At 57.3% G+C, this 24,285-nt stretch overlaps 1 protein-coding gene across 1 annotated transcript; it reads left to right on the plus strand.

Moving 5' to 3' along the window:
* On the plus strand, positions 1-10,966 carry RNF114 (ring finger protein 114). The gene is made up of 6 exons (XM_055139660.1): positions 1-178; positions 4,182-4,332; positions 7,268-7,374; positions 7,541-7,655; positions 8,569-8,676; positions 9,449-10,966. The coding sequence occupies exons 1-6, from the start codon at positions 39-41 to the stop codon at positions 9,512-9,514; spliced, it is 687 nt and encodes a 228-aa protein (XP_054995635.1). The 5' UTR covers positions 1-38; the 3' UTR covers positions 9,515-10,966.
* Positions 10,967-24,285: the final 13,319 nt, after the last annotated feature.

A 24,285-nucleotide genomic window follows, 5' to 3' on the forward strand; every position in this document is an offset into this window, starting at 1 on the left:
CTTCTCGGCGGCCGGGCGCTGCGCTCCGCGGCGGCAAGATGGCGGCGCAACAGGAGGCCCGTGCGGGCGGCGCGCAGCCCGCGGGGCCCGCGGCCGAGGTCGACCCCCTGGGCCGCTTCACGTGTCCCGTGTGCCTGGAGGTGTACGAGAAGCCGGTGCAGGTGCCCTGCGGACACGTGTAAGCGGCGAGCCGGGGCCCGCCGGGGCCGGGAGCGGGGCCGGGCCGCCCCTCAGGTCGGCGGCGGGCGGCCGTTAGCGCCCGCGGCCGACGGTGACATCATCCGGGACGGGCTTTCGTGATCCGCGGGCCGGGCCGCGGCCGCCGCGGGGGCGTGGGCGGGGGGCGGCCGCGGCCCAACGTTGGCCCGGCGCGGGCCGCGAGCCCCTCCGCACGGCCGCCCGGCCTTGGGGTGACCGGGCGCGGCCCCCGGCACGCTCCGTCACGTGACGCCGCGCCGCGGGAGCGGTCGTCGGGATGACCCGAGGCGGCCGGGGGCCGGAGTCCAGGCTTCTCCAGGCCTCCCCCGGCTCCCGCGCCCGGCCGAGGCTCGCGCGGGGTGTTGTGGACGTTTACCGGGAGACGTGGCCGCTGGCCGGCGGGGAGCTGGGGCCGCCTCGAGCCCTCGGAGCCTCCCTGGGTCGGGGGGCGCCGGTGGAGTTGAAACGGGGGCTGCCCCCCGCGCCCCGCGGGGCCGGCCCCACCGGCGACAGGTGCGGGCCTCTGCGGGAAAACAGACCTCGCCGCGGTTACGGCTGGGCGCTGGGTTTCGAGAGAACTTTGTTTACAAGCGCCGACTGGCCACGCCCCTCGGCGACCCGGGCAGGCGCAGGTGGCCCGGGAGGGGACCCTTGGCGGCGGGCAGGGTGGGGCCGCAGAAAGGCCCGTGAATAAGGAAACCGAAAGCCAGCTTGGGGGTGCGAGCCCCGGGTGTGAGTCCCCGACCCTGCAGGACCCCTGAGCACTGAGCTCAGGAGCTCCTGAGCACAGCTGCATGCTGCAGGCACACACACCCCCCGCCCCCCAAACGTTCTTGCAGGCCAGGGGGTAGCTCTTCGCCAGAGCACCTGGCGCGCACGTGGGAGGCCTGTGTTCAGTCCCTGAGGTGGTGAAAGAAGGAAAAGCGCGCTGGGATCGTGGGTGGTGGGTGCAGGCGCTGGGTCTGCTGTGCCTAAAGGAAGGCGTGGAGCGGCTCCCCACGGGCCGACACGGACTCATGATGCTCCCCGGGCCCTCGGGCTCCAGGGCTACTCCTGGGCCTCTGTGAGCCCCCCTCCCCCAGCCCAGGCCTGTGCATCTCTTTCCTGACAACTTTAGATCTGTTCAAAGGTTCCTCCCCTGATGAAGCTGAGATCCGTGCCAGGTGGGCTCTTTATTTCATAGGCTTAATTGGTACTTGAAATTAGCTTTGGTGTTTTCCCCCCGCTGTGGAATGTAGGGGTCTTCTCTTGGCTCAGTGCGGGGGGAGCACCTGGGATGTCCGGGGAACATACGGGGAACCCAGATTTCCAGGGTGCCCATGAGCTTTTACTCTGGCTCTGAGGGTAGCGAACCACTGTGCCCATCGTCTCTTCAGCCTGCTTGCATTTTGCCTAGCAACATTAATATCTAACTTAATAGGAAAATTAAAATGGGGTAGGGGGGTGTGGAGGGTTGGGATGCATGAGGCATCCTCCTGGCTCTATGCTCAGGGGTCACTCCAGGTATGCTCAAGGAGCCACATGGGGTGCCAAGGAGTGAACCCGGATTGGACATGTGCAAGGCAAGCACGTTGCCTGCTGTACTGTTTCCCAGCCCCACAGATTACTTCTGATGAGTCACCTTGAGTTCAAGGCAGATTTAGTTACCCTGCCTTAGATTAGGGGTGTGTGTGTATATATATATTTATTTATTTATGTATTTATATATATATAGCCAGTACTTTTTTTTTTTTTTTTTGGTGGGGGTACACCGGGCGATGCTTAGGGCTTACACCTGACTGTGCTCAGGAATCACTCTTGGCAGGGCTCAGGGCACCATATTGGGTGCTGGAAATTGGACCCCCTTCAGCTGCATGCAAGGCAAGCACCCCACCGCGTACTGCCACTCCAGCGCTTTTCATTCTTTCTGTATATCTTAGCGTTATCCGCCGCCTTCGATTTTGGGTAGGAACTTGGTTATCTTTGACCTTCCTTTTCTTCTCTAAATTCAGGAAGTTACCAAGTCCTGCTGATGCTGCCTTTTAATCACTTCCTGAATTAATTCTCTCTTGCCTCACAGTCCCCTTGCCCTTAGTCCTTTTTTGGTTTCTACTTCAAATCTCCTTTGTGCTTTTCCTTTTCGGGTCACTCCTAGTGCTGGGGAAACGTGTGCCAGAGATCAAACTTGGAGCTCTTGAATGTGGAACTTATACTCCAGCTCTCTGAGGTATCTCCCTGGTCCCCTTATTTTAGATCACCCTCAAAAAAAAAGCCTGTCCCTGGGGCCAGACCCATACAGGACCATACAGGTAGGCTTTTGGTTTTGGTTTTGGCCCACACCCCACAGTGCTGACTCCTGGCAGGGCCCAGGGAACAATATGTGGTGTCAGGGATTGAACCTTGGTCGCCCACATGCAAGGCGGTGCCCTACACACTGTACTACCTCTGGCCCAGCTGGACTGTTCTTTGCCTTACTCCAAATGAAATCTCTCCCTTACCCTAAAACTGTTTTGTGTTGTTTGGGGGCCACACCTGGCAGTTCTCAGAGCTTACATCTGGCTCTGCACTCCGGAATCACTCGTGGCGGTACTCAGAGAACCCTACGGGATCCAGGGACCAAACCCAGGTCGGCGGCATGCAAGGCAAGAGCCTCAGCCACTGCACTCTCTCTCCAGCCCCTTGGTACCGCGCTTTAAGTATTTGATTGCCAGCTGCTTATGAGAAAAGTGACTTATTTCCTCAATGCAGTACAAATTCTTTGGGTCGGGGGAGAGAGTTGGGAGTACCCTTAGCAGTGCTGTGCCGGGTACCTGACCAGTCTGCCTCATGCAGAGTGGACGCTTTCCCTGCACTACCCCGCTGGAGACGGGCAGCCTGCCCGGGGCTGCTGCTAGCTGCTCCCGAGTGCCCCCAGCCCCATTTACTGGCCTTAGGGGCTGGAGCAATAGCATAGCGGGGAGGGCCTTTGCCTTGCATGCGGCCGACCCGGGTTCGATTCCCAGCATCCCCTGTGGTCTCCTGAGCACCGCCAGGAGTAATTCCTAAGTGCATGAGTGCAGAGCCAGGAATAACCTCTGTGCATCGCCAGGTGTGACCCCCCCAAAAAAAAAATTTACTGGCCTTGGAAGATAGAGTATTTATTGTTGTTCTTATTTTAATTACTGTTGTTTTTGGCCACACCCATGGTGCTCAGAGGTTACTCTTGACTGCCCTCAGGAATTCTCCTGACCGTCCTTGGGGGACCATCAATTACACCTATCTAAATGCTTTTTGTTGTTATTTGCTTCCTTTATTTCCTATGAAAACCCAATGCCTTTGAAAGTTAATTTTAAAATGTTTGTTTATAGGAGATCAGAAGCAATAGACTTAACTTGATAATAAGTAAATATCCGGAGACTATATATAAAACAAAGCTCACGGAAGCGCGAGGCCACTTAAAGTCTAGCCCACTGATGTGCCTAAAGCAGCACACATGTGTTTGGTTTTAACATACTTGCTTTTATTCTCTGATATTCACTCTCCGTCCCTCTTGGAGAGCCCGGCAAGCTGCGGCCCGCACGGCAGAGCCTGGCAAGCTCCCAGTGGTGTATTCAATATGCCAAATACAGTAACAATAACAGGTCTCATTCCCCTGGCCCTCAAAGAGCCTCCCATCACTGGGAAAGATGAGTGAGGAGAGGCTGCTAAAATCTAAGGGCTGGGACAAACGGAGACGTTACTGGTGCCTGCCCGCTCGAGCAAATCGATGAACAACGGGATGACAATGATACAGTCCTTAGGGGACCATATGGGATGCTGGGTATCGAACCTGGGTCAGTTGCATGCACAGCAGTGCCCTACCCTCTGTACTGTCCTCCAACCCCAAGAAGACCCAGGTTGTGATCAGGCCTAGGGAGCGAGTTGCTTTCGGTCCGTGAGGCATCATTGTCTTTCTGGAAGTTGACCCGTGTTTGTTGTCCGTCTCCACAGTGCATGACGCAGGTTCTCTGTGTGTCTTGTTCTAGCTTTTGCTCTGCATGCCTGCAGGAATGTCTGAAGCCGAAGAAGCCTGTCTGTGGGGTGTGTCGCAGCGCTCTGGCACCTGGGGTCCGGGCCACCGAGCTTGAGCGGCAGATTGAGATCACAGAGACTTCCTGCCATGGCTGCCGCAAAAATGTATGTGGACGTAAATGCAGGAGCCGGGGTGAAGCCGCGGGGGCTGCAGTGAGCATGGCCAGCGGCTAACAGCACGTGTGCACGCACATTCTCTGTGGCATGGGCTGCCCTGTTTCTTTTGGTGACCTTGTTTTATTGTGGGTTTTTGGGTTTTTTTAAAGGTTTCATATACTACGTGTATTTGAGCGATGAAAGCCCTAGAAATCAGTTATCCCCACTTTAAATGAAAGAGTTTTTTGAGGGGCTGGAGCGATAGCCCCTCAAAAGGTAGGGCGTTTGCCTTGCACGCGGTCGACCCGGGTTCGATCCCCGGCATCCCATATGGTCCCCCAAGCACCGCCAGTAGTAAGTCCTGAGTGCAAAGCCAGGATGTGACCCTGAGCATCGCTGGGTGTGACCCAAAAAGCAAAAAAAAAAAAAAGTTTTTCGAACCATTTTGCACAATTGGAGGGGGCACACCCACCGATGCTCAGAGATTACTCCCGACTCTGTACTCGGGAATTACTTCCGTTGGGGCTTACAGGAACTATTTGGGATACTTAGGACCGAGCCCAGGTCGACCACATACAAGGCAAGCACCCTCCCCGCTGTACTCTCTCCAGCTATCCATTTTACACAATTTTAATTGACTACAAGGACCGCATGGTACTTCTTTTAAAAATACAGAATGAAGTCAGTGACTCAAGTGACCTGTGTGAGGGAGGAAGTTTTATGATGTGGGTCATTGCAGAGTGCAGTGGTTCAGCTTTCTAGCCCTTGGCAGCGAGGTGCTGGGAGACAGAGTCGGTGTGGAGCCAACCTTGAGACTGGCAGCATCTGACGGTTAGACGCCTCCCACTCATCCTCGGAGACTCACGTGACGGTTAGCACTCGCCTGCTGCCGCTTCGGGGATACAGTACATCTTACTGAGTGTTTTCATTCCGTCATAATTGCCTCTGCGAGGAGAAATACAGCCACCTCTGTGTTCTGGGAGATGGATGTGGCCTTACTGGCTTCACACCCCTTATGGCTTTATTCGTTCCAGGCAGTTCAGAGTTACAAAGTAATGTCGGCTTATTCAGACTCCAGACATTCTCTCTGGAAATAGCTCAACCTAAAGGGCTGCAGAGTATTTTTTGTCTTTCTTATTTGTTTGTTTTTAAGTTTTTGGGTTATACTCAGCTGTGCTCAGGGCTGACTCCTGGCTCTGTGCTCAAGAATGGGTCCTGGCGGGCCCAGGCCCAAGGGGATGCTGGGACCCAGCAAGGCAAGTGCCTTCCCTGCTCCACCATCTTTCCAGCCCTTTTTGTCTTCTGACAAGATGGAGGACTTTTTTAATTTAATGGTGAATTAAGATGGTTTTTATTGACAATTGGATGTGAGAGGAAAGAGGAAGTACATGTTGAGGAGAAAACACAAGTTTCTCCCGAATGGCAGAAGCCAGCAAAGACACGTAGAGATGAGCAGGTGAGACTCGTATTCAGGGAGAACACAGGCTTGAAGAGCAAGCCAGGTGGAGGATTGTTCAAAATGAGATACTAGAAAAACGGTCTCCAGGGGCTGGAGCGATAGCACAGCGGGGAGGGCCTTTGCCTTGCACGCGGCCGACCCGGCTTCGATTCCCACATCCCACATGGTCCCCCGAGCACCGCCAGGAGTAATTCCTGAGTGCAAGCCAGGAGTCTGACCCCTGTGTATCACCGGGTATGACCCAGAAAGTGAAAAAGAAAAACCATCTCCACTTTCCCCTTTTGTGAGGATTGGGCAGCCTTGCATGCATGCCACAATGGCTGTGGTCAAAGTGCCGTTTCCCACCCCTCATACCCCGGAACCCCCAGGTGTCAGCTGCAAGTCCCCATGTACTCAACTGGAGGTAAGACAGAGGGAAATGTGGTAAATCTGAGTGCAAATCGTTAGAAGTATTTTTCCTGGTAGTTTTCTATAATTTAGAAACTTTAGATACTGAAATAAAATCTATTACTTTCATCTTCATGTTCACATAATAGGGTCTTTGGGGTTTTTTTACTGTTAACATTTTTTTTTCCATTTTAAAGATGAACAGTTGTACGGTATTACAATTTTAAGTATATGAGGACTCCAGAAAGGATTATTTTCTCTTTACTGCTCTTTTTTTTGTGGGGGGGTCACACCTGGTGATGCTCAGGGTTTACTCAGGAATCACTTCTGGCAGTGCTCAGGGAACCATACGGGATGCTAGAAATCAAACCCAGGTCAGCCACACACAAGGCAAACACCCTCCCCACTGTACTATTGCTCCAGCCCCTCTTGGTCTTTTTCTTTTTTTTTTCTTTTTGGGTCACTCCTGACTCTGCATTCAGGAATTATGCCTGGTGCTTCAGGGACAATATGGGATGCTGAGAATCGAACTCAGGTCGACCACGTGCAAGGCAAACGCCCTACCCGCTGTGCTGTCTCTCCAGCCCTCCCTCTTGGTCTTAACATTCTTTTAAGAATACCTGTGATGAAGTCTTCTTTGGGTTTGTTTATTTATTTTTCTCTTTCTACATCTTGTTAAAACTGGAATCTGTAGGAGAAAGAGAATTCACGTTTATAAATTTTTTTTTAAGGTCATTGATCAGTAATACTTTAGGATTACATGGTCTCTGTTCATAAGTGACTTTGCTGTACTGAATGGGGTTCTTAGGTCTCGACACTGGTTGAGATGCTAGATTGAAACACAGGCTTGTATTTGAACAGGGAGTGGGTCAGGAGTTAAGCAGTTCTCTGGGATAGTTAGAGAGAAATTTCCCAATTCCACCTTAGCAGTAACACACCCAGCGACCAAGCTGACAGGCCCTTCAGCCACCCTGGCTTAGCCGGGAGTCTGGTGAGATTGGCTCCAGAGTCTTAGCGGCCCTAGGGTTTTGCTATTGGACAGGGTGGATCCGACCCCAGGTTCTTACTGACTGGGGGGCTCTGATTCTTCTGTCCAAGCTCTACCTATCTAAGATCCGGGCCCACGTGGCGACCTGCGCCAAGTACCAGAATTTCATCATGGAAGGGGTGAAGGCCACCACCAAAGATGCGTCCCTTCAGCCCCGGTAAGCGGCTCGGCCCTCCCCCAGTGGCGGTCATTCTCTGCCACACAGATAGTGGGTGCCTTGTAGGGTCGGGCCTCGGTGGGGGGGTGTGCAGAGTGGAACTGCTGCTCTGTCTCCTGGGGGGCGGTACGAGTGGCTGCTTTCTCCTCTGCCTTTGCTCTTGCAGGCACGTACCAAACCGTTACACCTTCCCGTGTCCTTACTGTCCCGAGAAGAACTTTGACCAGGAAGGACTCGTGGAGCACTGCAAGCTCACTCACAGCACGGACACCAAGTCTGTGGTAAGAGGAATCTTTCAGGGGCCACACCCTGTGGCACTCGGGGATTGCTCGTGGTGGGGCTCGAGGGACCCTCCGGGCTGCGGCATAGACCCACAGGAGAGGCTGGCACCTTCCCACTCTGGCTGTCCAGCCACATCATCTCTTTTTGGACGTAAGGAGAAAATCCCAATTCATGAGAAAAAAATAGAATAACATGGGGCCGGAGCGATAGCACAGCGGGTAGGGCATTTGCCTTGCACGCGGCTGACCCATGTTCGATCCCCGGCATCCCATATGGTCCCCCAAGCACTGCCAGGAGTAATTCCTGAGTGTAAAGCCAGGAGTAACCCCTGAGAATCGCTGGGTGTGACCCAAAAAGAAAAAAAAATAGAATAACGATTTTCCTTTATTTCTGCTCAGATCAGGTGGTTGGTAATGCACAACCATATACATTATGCTGAGCCATTTGAGAATAAGTCACAGGTGACATATTGCGTCACACCGGTTCCCGAGTAGGTCAGCCCGTTTCTCCTAAGAGCACCGAAATAGGGAATCGCGATTCACGAGTGGGGGAGGACACCTCACCGGGCGAGTCCCGTGCGGGGGTCAAACCTAGTCGGTCTTCCCCGTGGGCAGCGTGTGCTCCTCCTTGGGGCCCTCTTTCTGGGCAAAATAAACTCGTTTTCGTGTAGGGGCCACACTCATTGGTGCTCAGGGCTTAGTCCTGGCTCTGCACTCAGGGATCACTCCTGGTTGTACTTGTGATGCCCAGGACAGAAAATGGGGCGCCGGGTGGGTGCCCTCCAGCCCCTGGGCTCTCCCTCCCTGGCGACCTGGCTCCCAGAGCTGCTTCCCCGGTCCTCCCGCCTGCTGGCCGGACCATGAGGAGTGGCACGAGCCAGCCGCCTGCCTAGCTGTGGCCTCTCCCCTGCAGGTGTGTCCCATCTGCGCCTCCATGCCCTGGGGCGACCCCAACTACCGCAGCGCCAACTTCATCGAGCACATCCAGCGCCGGCACCAGTTCTCTTATGACACCTTTGTGGTGAGTGTGGGGCTGAGCCGTCTCCCTCCTGCTCCCGGGGCACCTCAGCTCCGGCTGCACCCCTGAACCAAGGGGGCGGCCGGAGCCTGGGGGCGAGGAACTGGCCCGGCGGTTCTTAACGGAAAGCTGCTCGCCGCCTTGCGGGGACACTCGTCCTCCCCAGCAGTGCCTGGGGGCCGCCGGGCCGTGCCCTGCCAGGGTTGGACCTGGGCCTGGTACAGTCAGGCCTGTGGAGTTGGGAGCTTTTCTCTTCTCCTGGGCCACACCCGGCAGTCCTGGGGTTGCTCCTGTCGCTGCACTCAGGATCCTCCTGGTGGGATCGGGGATCGAGGAATTCGGGCGGGGGGCTGGGTTGGTAAGCGCCCTGCCCACTGAACTCTGGAGGGGCCTGACATTCGGGGGGCTCCTCTGCGTGCTGTCTCCTGCCACTCCCCACATTCCGCCCGAGGCCTCGCCTCCTTTTCTCTGGACGAGCAGTGTGTTTCCTGCTGTCTAACCTCCTCCAGCATCCGTAAGCTCAGGTGTCCCAGACAAGGTGGTGAGGGAAATAGGCTCTGAGGGACTTGCCGCCAGACAGGGTGACTCATGTCCTGCTGCTCTCGTGCGGAGCTGCCGGCTCGGTGGCTGCCGGCTCAGACAAACATCCCAGCAGAGAGGGGGGCCGCTGTGTCTCCCCGCACCCCAAGATTGGCCAGTGCAGCAGCCCGGCCCTGTGCCGGCCGCCTGCCCTCCCGGGAGAGGCTCCCGGCTCAGCGGCTTGTTGTGCCCCCAGGACTACGACGTGGACGAGGACGACATGATGAACCAGGTGCTGCAGCGCTCCGTCATCGACCAGTGAGCCCGCCCGCCCCGCCCCACGCCCCGGAGCTTCAGTGATGTGCCACATGTCCCGTGCGACTCCCCCACCGTCCCTGTCCGACAGACCTGGGCGTGAGCCGTGGCGGCAGACAGGGCCGCGGGGGGCGCGGAAGCAGTCCCAGTCTGCGCCCTCCCTGCCACCCAGCTCATCCCCGGCTGCTCATCTTGTTCCTTCCACGGTCTGGTCTTCTGTACCTCACCTGCTTCTGGGAGTTCCTGCTGCTTCGGTTCTCCCATCCCGCCCTCCCCGCCAGGCCTTGTTTCCCTGCTCCTCCCACCCAGCCCTCACTCCTCCACTCCTCCAAGCCCACCAGGACTTTTTCTGCGTCGTGAATAGCACAAGTGCAATGGCCTCTGTGTCCCCCGGCCGGGGTGACCCCTAGCCTGGGTCTGACAGCAACCGCGTCTCTGCCCTGCCCGTTCCTGTGGCTGGGCGCTGGCGGCCGCTGCCGGGAGCAGAAGCACCTGCCTGGAAGCCAGACGTCCATCCACTTGGGTGAATGTTCTGGATTTAGCGGCCTCTGATGCTGGAAGCTCGGATTGGCGATGATATTTTCTTACCACTCCTGCACACTTAGTTAACTGGTTCGGTCTTAAATGCCTGCATGGTGCCTTTTTTAGGATAAGGTGTAACCATATATTTTTAGTGAGAATAAGTGCTTCTAGGTTAGGAAAGTTAAACTCCGTCTGTCTGTCAGCCGAGAGAGCAGGGCCAGTGTTACTGTGTGGTTTTCAAAGGGGAGATTTTTGGATGACTGGTTCGTGATTACTTCTCGAGTGGAGCGCCTGCGTACGTCTTAGTCCTCCGCGTGTGAAAGGGAGAAACGTGGGGACTCCCGTGGATACTAGTTCTTTCACCTTTACTTTGGAAACTTGTGGTGAACTGAGTGTTGCTTCTCTGTCCCCGCTAGTCCTCGGGGCGCTGCCGCAGCCCCCACACTAGGAAACTGTTCTGGGAAGCTTTGGCAGCGGCTCCAGAATCCGGCTGCTCCTTCTGTTTCACGGATCCCGTGGTGCGAGGCCCAGAGCCGCCAGCCTGCCCAGAGCAGCACCGGGCAGGCGCGCATGTGTCCGTTTCTTTTTTTATGTCGGACACCTGTGTCTGGACATGGCCATGCGGTGGCTGGTCTGGGCCAGGGCTTCGTGTCTTGGGGCCCAGGCCTGCGCCCCCCCAGGTGGGCAAGGGGTGTGTTTGTTCTGTGCTGTGGCTCGGGAGGGCCCGTGTCTGAAGCTCCTGTCCACTGTCGTTGCTGTGGACAAGGCTGCACTGAGGGAGCCGCGGAGAGCGCGTCCTGGTCGCACCAAGAAACTGACTGCCTTGTGTTAAGTGCACTTCACGTATTTCTAATGAGACGACTTTCCAGAAAGTGAAATTTGTTATGTTTTGGCTTTTCACAGGTGAAATGTAAATAAATTTCATAACTTATCCAGCCGGAAAGCCCCAAGGCCCGTTTTCCTGAGCGACTGTTCGCTGGTGTCTGGGCCCGGGAGCCTCCAGGAGGCGGCGGGTCCTCACGGGTCACTGGCTCTGGCCTGTCCTCTGGAAAAGGCTCCCACTCGGGCACAGACACACCCGCACTGGGCGCCGCGGGCCTTGGCACAGAGCAGCAGGCTCCGGAGGGCCCACATGTGTGTGTGGGCTTGTCCCTGGGCTCCGGCCCACGGGCAGGGGAGCCCTGGCACACTGAACCTGGGGCACGCGCTCCCCTTCCCACCGGGCTCCCCTGTCTCGTGCCTGCATCCAAGGTGGGGGTGCTATTCCCTTGCCCCTCTGCTGCTTGAGGCCACACCCCATGATGCTCAGGGGCCCCGTGCTCTCGTCCCACTGCTTGGGGGCGCTCCCGGAGGTGCTAGGATTAAACGCGGAGCCTGGGTTCTTTGAAGCACCACCAGCACCGACTACCGGGATCCCTTCCGAGTCTATAAGCGTATGTCCAGCTCACATGGGACCCCAGCACAGTCCCAGCTGGAACCCCATGGGCTGTGCTATCATCCACATTTGTTTGGGGGCCTCACTCAGTGGTGCTCAGGAACCCAGGTCGGCTGTGGTTGAAGCAAGAGCCCTCCCACCCCTCACCCCTGCAGCGTTGGCATCACTTGTGACCGTTGACTCTAACAGCACAGACGCCAGGCTCTGAGCCCCCCTGCAGTGAATTAGTGAATTCTCAACTTGATGTTCTCGAGGCAGGGGGTCCCTGGCCCCCAGTTATCCCCCTGGGCCTACAGTCACTTGCTTACTGGCTGTGTCCCTCAGCTGAGCTTTTTTTTTTCTTTCTGCTCTTTGGGTCACACCCGGTGATGCACAGGGGTTACTCCTGGCTCTGCACTCAGGAATTACCCCTGGTGGTGCTCAGGGGACCCTATAGGATGCTGGGAATTGAACGTGGGTCGTCTGCATGCAAGGCAAACGCCCTCCCCGCTGTGCTGTCGCTCCAGCCCCTCAGCTGAGCTCTTGGGGCATGGCTGGGTGTTGGTGCTTGGCACGGTATTGGGAGCTGTGGAACAGACAGGAGAGACTTGTTCCCAAGGTTACTTGCATTGCTGGTGCAGAAGAACCTCAAGGGCATTTCCCTCACTCCACCGCCTGCCCCTGGCTGCCCCTACTGTCCATCACTGTGGGGAGGCGGGGCCTCAGCCGGAAGCCCCGGAGCCCACTTGGCCCAGCAGAGGGTGGGCAGCCTGTGGGTGCATCCAGGTGCCCAGTGGGATGTTCCATGCCCTGGCCCCACTGGGCCTGGCTGCTCGGACAGCCCTCGCCTTCCCCTCGGGTTCCCACGGCTCTCCAGTGGGAACAGTGAAGACCATCGTTTTCTGTTGTTTTGGTTTTTAGTTTTGCCAGTTGTGCTCAGGGCTTCCTCCCGGCTTTGTGCTCCAGGATCACTGGGGGGCAGTGCTGGGGGACCATGTGTGGTGCCACCTGGGATCACCCATTGCAAGGCAAGCGCCTTGTCCCCTGTGCACACTGTCCAGCCAGATGACTGTTTCCACCCCGGCACCTAATCATTCTGCCTCCAAATCACCTTTAAACGCCCCCGCTCTGGCTCCCGAAAGCGGAGTCGAGCCAAGCCGTGTGGTCCCCCTGAGCCCGTGAGCCCACGGGGGGCTGCCCCAGCAGGTGCACCTCGGGGGAGACTGGCGGGTGCATGGCCACCCTATCCACTGGGGTTCCAGAAGAATCTTCTAATCTCTTTGTGCCTTGGTGTCCTCATCTGTAAAATGAGATTAACTCGAGTCAACTCCAAGAGTCGTGGGAATCTGGTGACCCCGGCCTCTCTGAAGCCTCTCGATTAGGGCCTGCCACAAACCAAGTGCTTAAACATCATTTTTCTCATCCATTCTCGAGTGCTGTGTGGAGTCACTTCGGGCCCTGAGGACCAGCAGCGCCTGGGGGACATTGGCAGTAAAACTGATCCCCAGGCCCCCTGGCTTGGCAATTCGGAGGGGCAGATACGGGCCTGAGACGATGTTCTGTTTAGTTGGGGGAGGGGGTCACACCCAAGCAGTGCTCAGGTGCTGCTGCTGGCTCAGTGCTCCTAGAGGTGCTCAGGGGTCGAACGCAGGCCTCTTAGCCTTCGATCTCTCGGGACCTGCCTGGTACCTTCGTCAGAAAGTCGGGGAGAGCACGGGGAAGTGCGTGCCTGTTTTCTGTCCTTGGCACATACGGGCCCTGATCACAGCCAGGTGTGGCCTCTAGACAAAAAGAACCTTTGAGGGGCAGGAGAGAGTCCTGGGGTCAGGCCCGGCCCGAATAATCCCTGAGCACCTACAGGAGTGGCTGAAAAAAAACAATAAACCTCAGAAAAAATGAAAACCTGGGGTTTGGGGCTGGAGCTTGGGTTTGATCCCACCCCGCAGGGTCTCCCGGCCCCAGCACATACAACTAAATAAATTTAAAAACCTCAGAAAATGCACCCTCAGTTTAGGAAATGCTGCCATAAAGATGCGTTTGCGTTACAGTAAACTTTCTGGATTTGAGGTGGAACAGCAGCTGGGCTAATGGTCAGAATCGGGTGGACATGCCCAGCCCCGTCCTGTGGGTTGCACGGGAGTGGTTCCTCGTCTGGTGATAAAAATCTTTTTCTGTGGGCTTCAGCCTGGGCTTCAGGCTGCTCACAGGGGAAACCCGCTGAGACACCCCCAAAAAGACGTTCTCAGGGAGAAGTTAGTAATGGTCAGGGCACGGTGGGCGCACTGGGGGTTCCACCCTGACACCAACACACACACGACACAATAAAGAAGAGGGGGCTGGAGTGATAGCACAGTGGGGAGGGCATTTGCCTTGCATGCGGCCGACCCAGGTTCGATTCCCAGCATTCCATAGAGTCCCCCGAGCACCACCAGGAGTAATTCCTGAGTGCAGAGCCAGGAGTGACCCAAACAGCAAAAAGAAAAAAAAAAAAATTTGCTTCAAGGGAGCGGAGTAATAGTACAGCAGGTAGGGCGTTTGCCTTGCACGTGGCTGATCTGGGTTCAATCAATCCCCGGCATCCCACATGGTCCCCCGAGCACTGCCAGGAATGATTCCTGAGTGCGGAACCAGGAATAACCTCTGAGCATCGCTGGGTGTGGCTCAAAGATCAGAAATAATTAGAGAAATGTGAAAAGAGAAAGAGAAACGGCTTCCTGGCGCAGGGGTGGGGGCGGGGGAGGCTCCTGTGAAGTCCGTAATGTAGTAATTCGAACTCAGCTTCCTCTTCCCCTGCCCAGGGCTACTTACAGCTCAGTGCTCAGGGGTCAGTCCTGGCGGTGCCGTGGGACCAGGTGGGACGGGAGATCAAATACGGGCCGGGTAGTCCGCCCACAAGCCTGTCCACCACCCTCACCTCTCTCTCGGACCCTGGCCCCTATGTCACCTGGGGCTGTCTATTCGTTTCCGCTTCGGCCCCATTAGAACCCGAGCACAGGTGGGGCCCGCATCCTTCCCCACATACCTTGGCCACTTGCTGAGTCACCGGGAGAGAGGACAGCGGCTTCCGGTGCAGGGAGAAACTGAGGCAGAGATAGACGGACGGGGGGCGGGGGTGGGGGGTGGGGAGACGGCTGAAAGGGAGAGTGGGGAGAGTAGAGCGAGACAGGAATGTGTCTGGGGCCGGAAGCCGCAGGAATGCAGACAGAAGTGGCCGGTGACTTCAGACTCACCCTGCAGACAATTGTCCGGAGGCTGAGGTCAGAGTCCTGGACTCCAGAGCTATTGTTGCAGGGAAGGGGAGGCGGAGGGGCCCAGACTGTGCTCTCAGCCCGATAGGCGCTGGCTGGCCCCAGGGCTGCAGGGAGCAAAGGGAAAAAGCCCACTGCTCTAGCGTGCACTGGAGACGGAGCGGTAGAAAACTGGGATGGACACGAAGCGTGGGTCGGCGCGTAAGAAGGCGGAAATCCCTCCCCACCCCACGCACCATCAGATCGATCTTCCTCCCCTGGTGGAATAGGGTGGGGCAGCCGTGGTGGGGTCCCATCCTGGGGTCCTCGAAGCTGCTCCTGGCAGCACCCGGGGCCTGTGGTGGGGGGGTCCCATCAGACCCTCAGGTAACCTTATTTCTGGCTCAGACTGCACAAGGAGGCCCAGTTACACTTGAGTTTCCAGTAGAGTCCGTCCGCATCAGATCTGTAAATCCTGTTTGTTATCTGAAATTCAGATTATTTGTGGGGTGGACACCCACACCGGGCAGTGCTCGAAGCTCTGTGCTCAAGTCTTAGTCCTGGTGCTGTGTTTGGGGCTCAGGGGACCATCTGTGGAGCTTTTTTTTTTTTTTTTGACTTTTTTTGGGGGGGTTACACCAGGCGATGCTCAGGGGTTCCTCCTGGCTCTGCACTCAGGAATTACTCCTGGTAGTGCTCAGGGGACCAGATGGGATGCTGGGGATGGAACTCAGGTCGGCCGGGTGCCAGGCAAACACCCGGCACTATAGCTCTGGCCCCTTAAGAGGGCATTTGTATTGGAGACAAGATCAGATTGGCACGTGCGAGCACGGAAGCGAGCGTGCATGTGTGCTCACACCCCGTGCTCGTGTGGGAGATTTCTGCGCTGGCTGCCAGTTTGAGCCGGACCCAGTGATGGTTGTAGTGGGGGGAAGGGGTGTGTCCAGACTGCGGGTGTTCAGGCTCAGCCGTGTCCCAGATGACTGCCCAGAAATCCCAGCACTCCCTCCTGTGGGTCCTGGACTTTCTCCCACCATTTATTTGTTAATTTTGTTTTGTTTTGTTTTTGGGTCACACCCGGCGATGCACAGGGGTCACTCCTGGCTCTGCACTCAGAAATTACTCCTGGCGGTGCTTGGGGACCTTATGGGATGCTGGGAATCGAACCCAGGTCGGCCACATGCAAGGCAAACGCCATACCCACTGTGCTATCACTCTAGTCCATTTCTTTTCTTTTTTTTTCTTTTTTTATTTTTGGGTCACACCCGGCGATGCACAAGGGTCACTCCTGGCTCTGCACTCAGGAATTACCCCTGGCGCTGCTCAGGGGACCATATGGGATGCTGGGATTTGAACCCGGGTCGGCCGCGTGCAAGACAAACGCCCTACCCGCTGTGCTATCACTCCAGCCCCTCTAGTCCATTTCTTAATATAATATAAATTTTTTAAAAAGATGAAAAAGACCGCTAAAAGAGATCACTGCCTTCTAACCTTTGTTGAAACCTTCCTGATTTAGGAAACCACACTGGCCCGCCTCAGACTTTGCATGGTAGGAGCTGGAACACTGCCTGGTGTGGTCCCAGAACCAAAATACAGAGAGCGATTCTGAAGGCTCACAAACTCCAGGGGTGGGGGCAGGAAGTAGTACAGTGGCTAGGACAGCAGCATGCAGCTGACCCCACCCGCATGCAGCTGACCTCACCTGCACCTGACCTCACCCGCATCTGACCTCACCTGCATGCAACTGACCTCATCTGCACCTGGCCTCCACCTGCCTTTGACCTCCTCGCATACAGCTGGCCGCCTGGGCATCACATGTGAGGCTGGAGGTCCCTGCATGGCCCCTGGGGTGGTCCCTGGCTCCAGCATCTTCCCCTCTTCCACACGTCTCCCCCCTCTTATTCATCCGGGACCATTCCCCTGTGCTCCTGCTGCCTAAATGCCCCTCCCGGTCCTTGCCGTGACAACCCCCCTGGCGGGCCCTGGCCCCTCAGGACAGGTGCCCTGCCAGCTTAGCACCAACCCCCCACCTGCTTACCGAGACTCAGGCATTTCTGAGCAGCTCAGCGCCTCAGTTTCCTCCTCTGTAGAATGGGCAGATAAACTTGCTGCCCCTCAGGGCATGCTGTGAGGATCAAATGGGCTAGGAGCCCTGGGGGGCGCGGCCAGAAGAGCACTTACCTGGCCTGTGGGAGGCCCTGGGTTCGATTCCCGGCAGGGATCAGAAAACAACAGATGAGCCGGAGGCAAGGTAGGAGGGGCCAACTCCGGGCCAGCTGTTCCGGGCAGAGGGAACACCCAGGCCGCAGAGAGAGGACAGAGGCCTCGGGAGAGCCAGCGCTGACCTAGGCGCCGCTTCTTCTCCCTCCTGGCCCCGCTGGCCCGCGTCAGCCGTACCCGCAGAAGTGGCTGAGGCTGGCCACAGGACCCCAGGGCTCTTCCTGGAGACCGCCGCAGCCCCCTGCCAGGAAGACCGAGATAGGACGGGCGCTATCGCGGGGCAGGGGTAGATAGTGTGATAGTCGGGGAGGACAGGGCCAGCCTGGAGCAGGCCTGGGACCTGCCCGCACCGCCTGGGGCAGCTGGACGGTCGGAGGAGAGGGCCCGGCGGGCAGGACGGCCCGTGCCCAGCCGCCTGGAAGAGGTACTTTCTGTTTGTGTGTGTGTGGGGTCACACCCAGTGATGCTCACGGCTGACTCCTGTCTCTGCGCTCAGGGCCCGATCCTGGCGGGGCTCAGGGGACCCCGTGGGATGCCGGGATCAAACCCAGGTCGGCTGCCTGCGAGGGAGGCAAGTGCCTCCCCACTGTGCTATGTCTCTGCCCCTGAGAGCTGCTTCCTAACAAGAGGAAGCATCTTCCTGTTCTGGGGTCAGAGTCCAAATATAATCCTGTTTCTTCTTCATCGTCATTGTAGTGGGGGGGGCCACACCCAGTGGTGCTCAGGGCTTAGTGCTCAGGGCTTACTCAGGGCTCTGTACTCAGGAATCACTCCCAAAAGTGTCTGGGTGCCGGGAATCGAACCCGGGTCGGCCACAGGCAAGGCACGGGCCCGGCCCGCTATACTCTTATCTGGAGCCCCATGTAATGTTATTTCACTACGACTGTGGAGGGCCCTGGGGGTGGACAGGCCACTCCTAGCAGTGCTTGGGGGAGCAGGGGGCCCCCCAGGGCCTGGTTTTCTCTGGTGTTGAAGATTAACATTTCCACGTCACCGAGGTTCCGAGAGAGAGTCCCCGGCCCTCGGGGTGATTGCAAATGTTTGCCCGCGGGAGCCGTGCTTGGTTCAAGGTTCGGCCACAAACAAACCTCTGGTGTGGTATGGCCGGGCCTGGGTTGCCGACCTCTGCTCCAGAGGGCCAGCAGGCCGGGGGACCCACACCTGCTGGGGACACTCAGACCTCACCTGCACACCTGCGTGGGCTGGAGCCTCCCTGCGAGACTGCAGCCGGGGCGAGCTGAGCCACGCAGCCTTCAGCCGGCCCTGCACTGCAGAAATAAATTTCTCTGGGGGCCAGAACAACGAAACAAGGGCACTTGCCTACAGGCAGCCCTCCAGGATTTAATCCCCAGTCTCCGCTATGGGTTTTCTGATCCTGCCAGGAGGGACCCCTGGGTGCAGAGCCAGAAGTAAGCCTGGAGCATTGCCAGGTGTGTACCCCCACCACAAAAACAAATTTATTTCAACTGAAAAAGAACAGTTTAGGGGCTGAAGTGATAGCACAGCAGGTAGGGCGTTTGTCTTGCACACGGCCAACCTGGGTTCGATTCCCAGCATCCCATAGGGTCCCCCGAGCACCGCCAGGGGTAATTCCTGAGTGCATGAGCCAGGAGTAACCCCTGTGCATTGCCGGGTGTGACCCAAAAAAGCAAAAAAAAAAATTTTTTTTTAAATCATATTCAGTGGTGCTCAGGGACGACTCCTGCACAGTGCTCAAGGGCTCACTCCTAGTGGTGTCCCGGTCCCGTATGGTGCCGGAGATCAAACCCAGGGCCTGCTACTTGCAAGACGAGTGAGTGCTCTGGGCAGGCCACACCACCCACCTGCCGTGCCACTGTAATAGCGCTGCCCATTGGTCTTTTAGAGAGTCACTTGTGCTCCTCCGTTTAAAAGGAGTGGGGTGGGGGGCGGGGGCAGAGAGGTCATTTAGGTGCTAAGGTGCTCGTCCTGCGTGCGGCAGACCCCGGTTTGATCCCAGGCGTGGCCTGTACTCCCCTGAGCTCCCCAGGCATGATCCCTGAGCACAGAGCAGGAGTGAGCCCTGAGTGAGCATCTCCAGGTGTGGCCCCCAAATAAAACCAATTAAAAAGGAGGAGGGGGCCGCGCAGGTGACTCTAAGGGCTGCAGTTCGTGCCACACACGCACGGGGCCCTGAGCACTGAGCACTGAGCAATTCTGGTACCCTCCAACAGCTCTAGGGGCCCCACAAAAATTAATGAGGAGGGTCAGAGCGATAGTACAACAGGGAGGGCATTTGCCTTGCACACGGCAGACCCAGATTCAATCCCCGGCATCCCATAGGGTCCCCCGAGCACCGCCAGGAGTAATTCCTGAGTGCAGAGCCAGGAGTCACCCCTGAGCATCGCCGGGTGTGACCCAAAAAGCAAAAAAAAAAAAAAAAAGAGTCTGAGGATGTGGCTTAGTGTGGAAACACATGCTCTGTGTAAGTGATGTCTTGAATTCAATCCCCAGAGCTGCCAAAGGAGGAAACGAAGGCGGCTAGTACTGGCAGTGATTTTAAAAATGATCAGATCAAGGGCCAGAGGAATAGCTCGATGGACTGTGGGTGGGCTTCGCACGCGGGGGGCCACGTTCGACCCGTGGCACGAAGTGGTCCCCTCACTACTGCCAGGAGTGACCTCCGAGCATAGAGCATGGCCCCTGAGCACTGCTGGGTGTGGCCCCCAAACAGAACATCAGAACACGGGCCATGGGGCCAGGGAGCTGGCACGGGCAGCTGTTACGGCTTAGATCGTGCAAGTGCTGGACCCTGGTTTGAGCCCCGCTTGGCGCTGAGTTCTCTGAGCCCAGCGGGTGCTGGATCCTCCGGGGTGGACTGGGGCCCCTGATGGGCTGGAACTTCCTGGAGGGGGCCTCTGGGCTTCCTGAGCACTGCGTGGAGCATCCTCCGAGGTAAAGAATGTCCCGTCTGGACAGGAGAGATGGTACCGTGGGGAAAGCATTTGCCTTGCATGTGACTTACCGGGGTTCAATCCCCAACATCCCATATGGCCCCTGGAGCACCCCCGAGAGTGTTCCCTGAGTGCAGAACCAGGATCAGCCCTGAGCATCTCCAGGTGTGCCCCCCCCCAAAAAAAAAGGGATATCCTGCCACCTCCAGGCAGCCCTCCAGCTCCCTTCCCAGAGACAGTCCCGCCCTGCCAGCACCTGCCACACCCGGCTCTCCGCTCTCCAGGAGGCTCAGGCATTACCAAGGGGTCACCAAGGATTAGCTGTGCAAGCACATTTGCACAGGGGCCGCATGTGCCCCGCACTCCGCTTTCTCGTGCCAGGGATGGAACCCAGCGCGCACACGGTGAGGCGAGTGCTACAGCACTGAGCACTAACTACCCTTCCTAGCCTCTTGCTACAACTGGACATCAGTCCCCAGGGACGGCGGGTGGGACGGCACTGCCAAGCTCCCCCGAGCCCCAAAGGGAGCCTCACAGGTGGGAAGGGGTGAGGCTGCCTGACCTTCCCTGGCATTCCTCACCCCTGCTCCCCTGCCACACTCCCTTTTTTGGGGGTCACCCCCGGCAATGCTCAGGGGCTACTCCTGGCTCTGCACTCAGGAATTCCTCTTGGCCATGCTCAGGGACCACATGGGATGCTGCGGATCAAAGCCGGGTGGGTCTCCTGCAAGGCAGACACCCTCCCTGCTGTGCCATCGTGCCAGCCCCGGCTTCCCTCAAGAGACATTTCTGTCCTGGGGGGGGAGAGCTGGGGCGCGGCCCAGGCTGACTCAGAGGGTGAGACTTCAGCGGGCTTGTTCGCAAAATCACGGCGAGGGCAGGTGAGCCCACCTGTGCGTGCAACTTTCCAGAGACAAGTCTTAAGACCAAGGCTCTCCGAGCTGTCCCCTCCCCGATGGCCAGTCCCATCCCAGTGGTCAGTAGTCGCATGCAGAGATAAAAGTTCTCTAAGCAAAAAGGGGTTGGTGGCTGGGGACCAGAGTGATAGCACAGCGGGTAGGGCATTGGCCTTGCACGCAGCCGACCCAGGTTCGATTCCCGGCATCCCATATGGTCTCCCCAGTACGCTGGGTGTGACCCAAAAAGCAAAAAAAAAAAAAAAAAGAAGAGAGGGGGTTGGTGGATGGACTCTTTGGAGCACGAAGCAGAAATGGCTGTGGGGTATGTAAAGATTCCCCACCCCTGTCGGGGAAGTGCAAATAGTAATTGGGACATCCCAGTTCCCCTTATCAGGAGAACAAAGATAAAAGGTTGGACAATAGTCTGCGTCTCAAGGCTTCAGAGAAGCGCCTGGCCCCCAGCCTGTGCGAGTGTCACTTGTTTAACCTTATTTGGAGGACACTCGGACAAACGCCTCCCCATTCTGTCATTAGGTCACTGGGTCTGGACGGCAGAAATTGTGCCTGTCATTCTCTGAAGCTGCCACCTGTTTGTACTCTAACATCTGCGCTGAAGGCCCACCCAGTGGCCCCTGGTTAGAAAAGTTACCACCCACCCACCTAGTGAGAAGTTCGCGGCCCCACAAAAGCCTGAAGGGGCCGAGAGTGATGACCCGGAGCCAAGGTCCAGCCGCCCATCGGGCTGCACAGCAAAAAGGCGGGTAAAGGCCTGGGCAGAGAAGGGCGGGGTCCTCCACACCGCCGTGGGCCTGAGGGGTCCGTCTGGAAGACCAGAAAGTGATACAGGAAATTGTGGGGTTTGGGGGGGGCTACACATGAAGGTGCCCAGGGGTTACTCTCAGTGGAACTCGGGAGACCATATGTGGTACTAGAACTCGAACCCGGGTGAGCTTCGTGCAAGGCAAGTGACTGAAAGGGAGTCGGACTTTTTTGGGGGAGGGGTTAGTTGTTAAATGATCATTTAATTGGATTTAGGGGGTAGAGTGCTAGTACACAGATGCGGCCAACCTAGATTCAATCCCCGGCTCCCCGTAGCCCCCAAATCCCTTCCAGGAGTGATTCCTCCTCTCCCCGTGCCCCCCCTAAAAATTAAAATTGCTTTGTTTTTGGGCCAGGGAGGTAGTGGTGCCAGGGATCGAACCCGGGTCATCCGTGTGCAAGGCCGGCCCCAAACCCTCTGAGCTGTCTGCCCAGATTGGTGGGGGGTGCGGACAGACACCTGTGGAAAATGATATTTTCTTCAGAGGCCCTTCCTGGAGGTGTCAGATAGGCCCAAATGCCGTCAAGGCCTTTTTCTCTTTTTTTGGCGGTGGTGGTGGTGGGGTGTTTTTGGTTTTTGTTTGTTTTTTTCCTTTTTGGGTCACACCTGGCGATGCTCAAGGGTTCCTCTTGGCTCTGCACTCAGGAATCACTCCTGGCGGTGCTCAGGGGAGTCTATGGGATGCCGGGGATCGAGCCCAGCCGGCCGCGTTCAAGGCAAACGCCCTCCCCGCTGCCCTCTCTCCAGCCTCCGCCACAAATCCTTTATTCCAGTTTTCACCCCTCAAAAGTCCCGAGCACCCCACCCTGCGCAAGACGCAGGGCACGTTGGCCAGCAGAGGGCGCCGGAGGAGCGCACTGGGGAAGTGGGAGGCGCCTCCCCTGAGCGTCCCGCGTCTTCCCTGCCCTGCGCCCCTCGCCACCGCGCCCCCAGGACTGAGAAACCCTCTCCAGGCGCAGTGGGCAGGGGCCGAGAACCACCCCAGCCCCGAGGAAAGTGGACGCTCAGAGCCCAAGCCATGATGGTCAGTGGCCTCTGGACCACCTCAGGGAAACTGAGGCTCGGAAGGGTGAAACCGTGCCAGGGTGAGCGAGTTAGAGGTAGGTGGAGGCGACTGGCTTAAGTGTCTCCTGGGAAGCAGAGCTGAGTGCGGGAGCACTGTACAGGGCTGACCTGGGTTCCATCCCCGGCACCACATGGGGTCCTCCCAGCCCTGCCAGGAGTGATCCCTGAGCACCGCTGGGCATGGCCCCCAAGCAAAACAAAACAGGCCCTGCCTGCATGAGCGCAGTAGGAGGTGGGCACCGGGAGGCAAGGGTGGGGTCTTCTTCCCCTAGGGTGGTCTGGAAAAGCTACCTGGAGGTGGGGACGTAAGTTTTACTGATTTTGGGGGGGGTTTAGGTCACCCATGGTTGAGCTCATGGATCACGGGGAGGTTCAAACTAGGATGGGCCGCACGCGAAGCAAGCACCTTCACTCGGGTACTGTCTCGTCAGTCTGTCGAGTTTCATTTTAGGTGAGGTATCTCATTCTAGCACGCAGGCGACAGGGACGAATGGAGACGTTACTGGCACCTGCTGGAGCAAATCTATGAACAACAGGATGACAGTGATACAATGACCTCATTCGGACCAGAAGTATTTCATTTGTTCATTACTCTGAACACCTACAACTGAAGAAACAGTTACTAAGAACTCGTAGGAAACAGTTACCAAGAACCTGAGGCCATTCCTCTGGCAGCCAGTGAACACCACCCTCTGAATTTATTTGTATTTATTTGGTTATTTTTTTGCTTTTTGGGTCACACCTGTCAATGCTCAGGGGCTAGTCCTGGCTCTGCGCTCAGGAATTACTCCTGGTGGTGTTCGGGGGTACCCTATGGGATGCCGGGGATCGAACCAGATTCGGCCACACGCAAGGCAAATGCCCTCCCCGCTGTGCTATCGCTTCAGCCCAGAATTCAGCATTAAACATTTCTTCGTTTGGCTATCATTCTGCCGCTCTCACCTACAGCCCCAAACAACACAGGGTTTTGTTTTTCTGCCATTGGCTCCATGTAACCATGTCTGTGACCTGACGGGCACATCTGGCAGTGCCCAGGGGCCACTGCTCCACCACCCCATGATCTCAGAGGCTGCGTGGATTTCTAATGCCACATTACACCCCACCCTCCACCTCTGGGCCACTCGGTTAAACTTCTGGGTTGCTTCCAGCTTGGTTTTTGCTATCAGGAAGGAGGGTGCCAGCTTCTTCCGGGCCGGGCCGGGGCTGGGCAGGAATCACCTGGGGGTTGATTTGGGGACCGGAATGCTAATACTCGGGACCCACCCAGAATAATCCCATCAGGCTGTCTGTGAGGGCGGGGCTGGGGCCGGGGTTCCTGGGGGAGCCTATGGTAGTGGCTGTGTCTGGGAACCCCTGGGAAGCGGCCGGCCTGAGAGGTGAGTCACCTGTCACTTCCAGCACCCGCTGCTCCACCAGCCGGGGACGCAGCCCTGCGCCCGCCCTCACACTTCTATCAACTCGGACCAAATGTTTGCTTGTTGTCCTTCTGGTGGCTGTGAAGTCGCATCTCACCCAAGCCTTCATTTGCATTTCTCTCTTCACTAACGAGGCTGAGCGGCCGCCACAGTTAAATGGCAAAGACGAAAGGGAACCGGCCAGGTGACCCTCTGCGGGGAGAGGGGGGCGGGGAGGGAGGCTGGCGGCCCGCGCCCAGGTCAGGAGGTGGGAGAGGGGCGCTGGGGTTCCGAGAGCAGCGGGG

This window comes from Sorex araneus, chromosome 5 (genome assembly GCF_027595985.1).
Source record: "Sorex araneus isolate mSorAra2 chromosome 5, mSorAra2.pri, whole genome shotgun sequence".
NCBI lineage: Eukaryota > Metazoa > Chordata > Mammalia > Eulipotyphla > Soricidae > Sorex > Sorex araneus.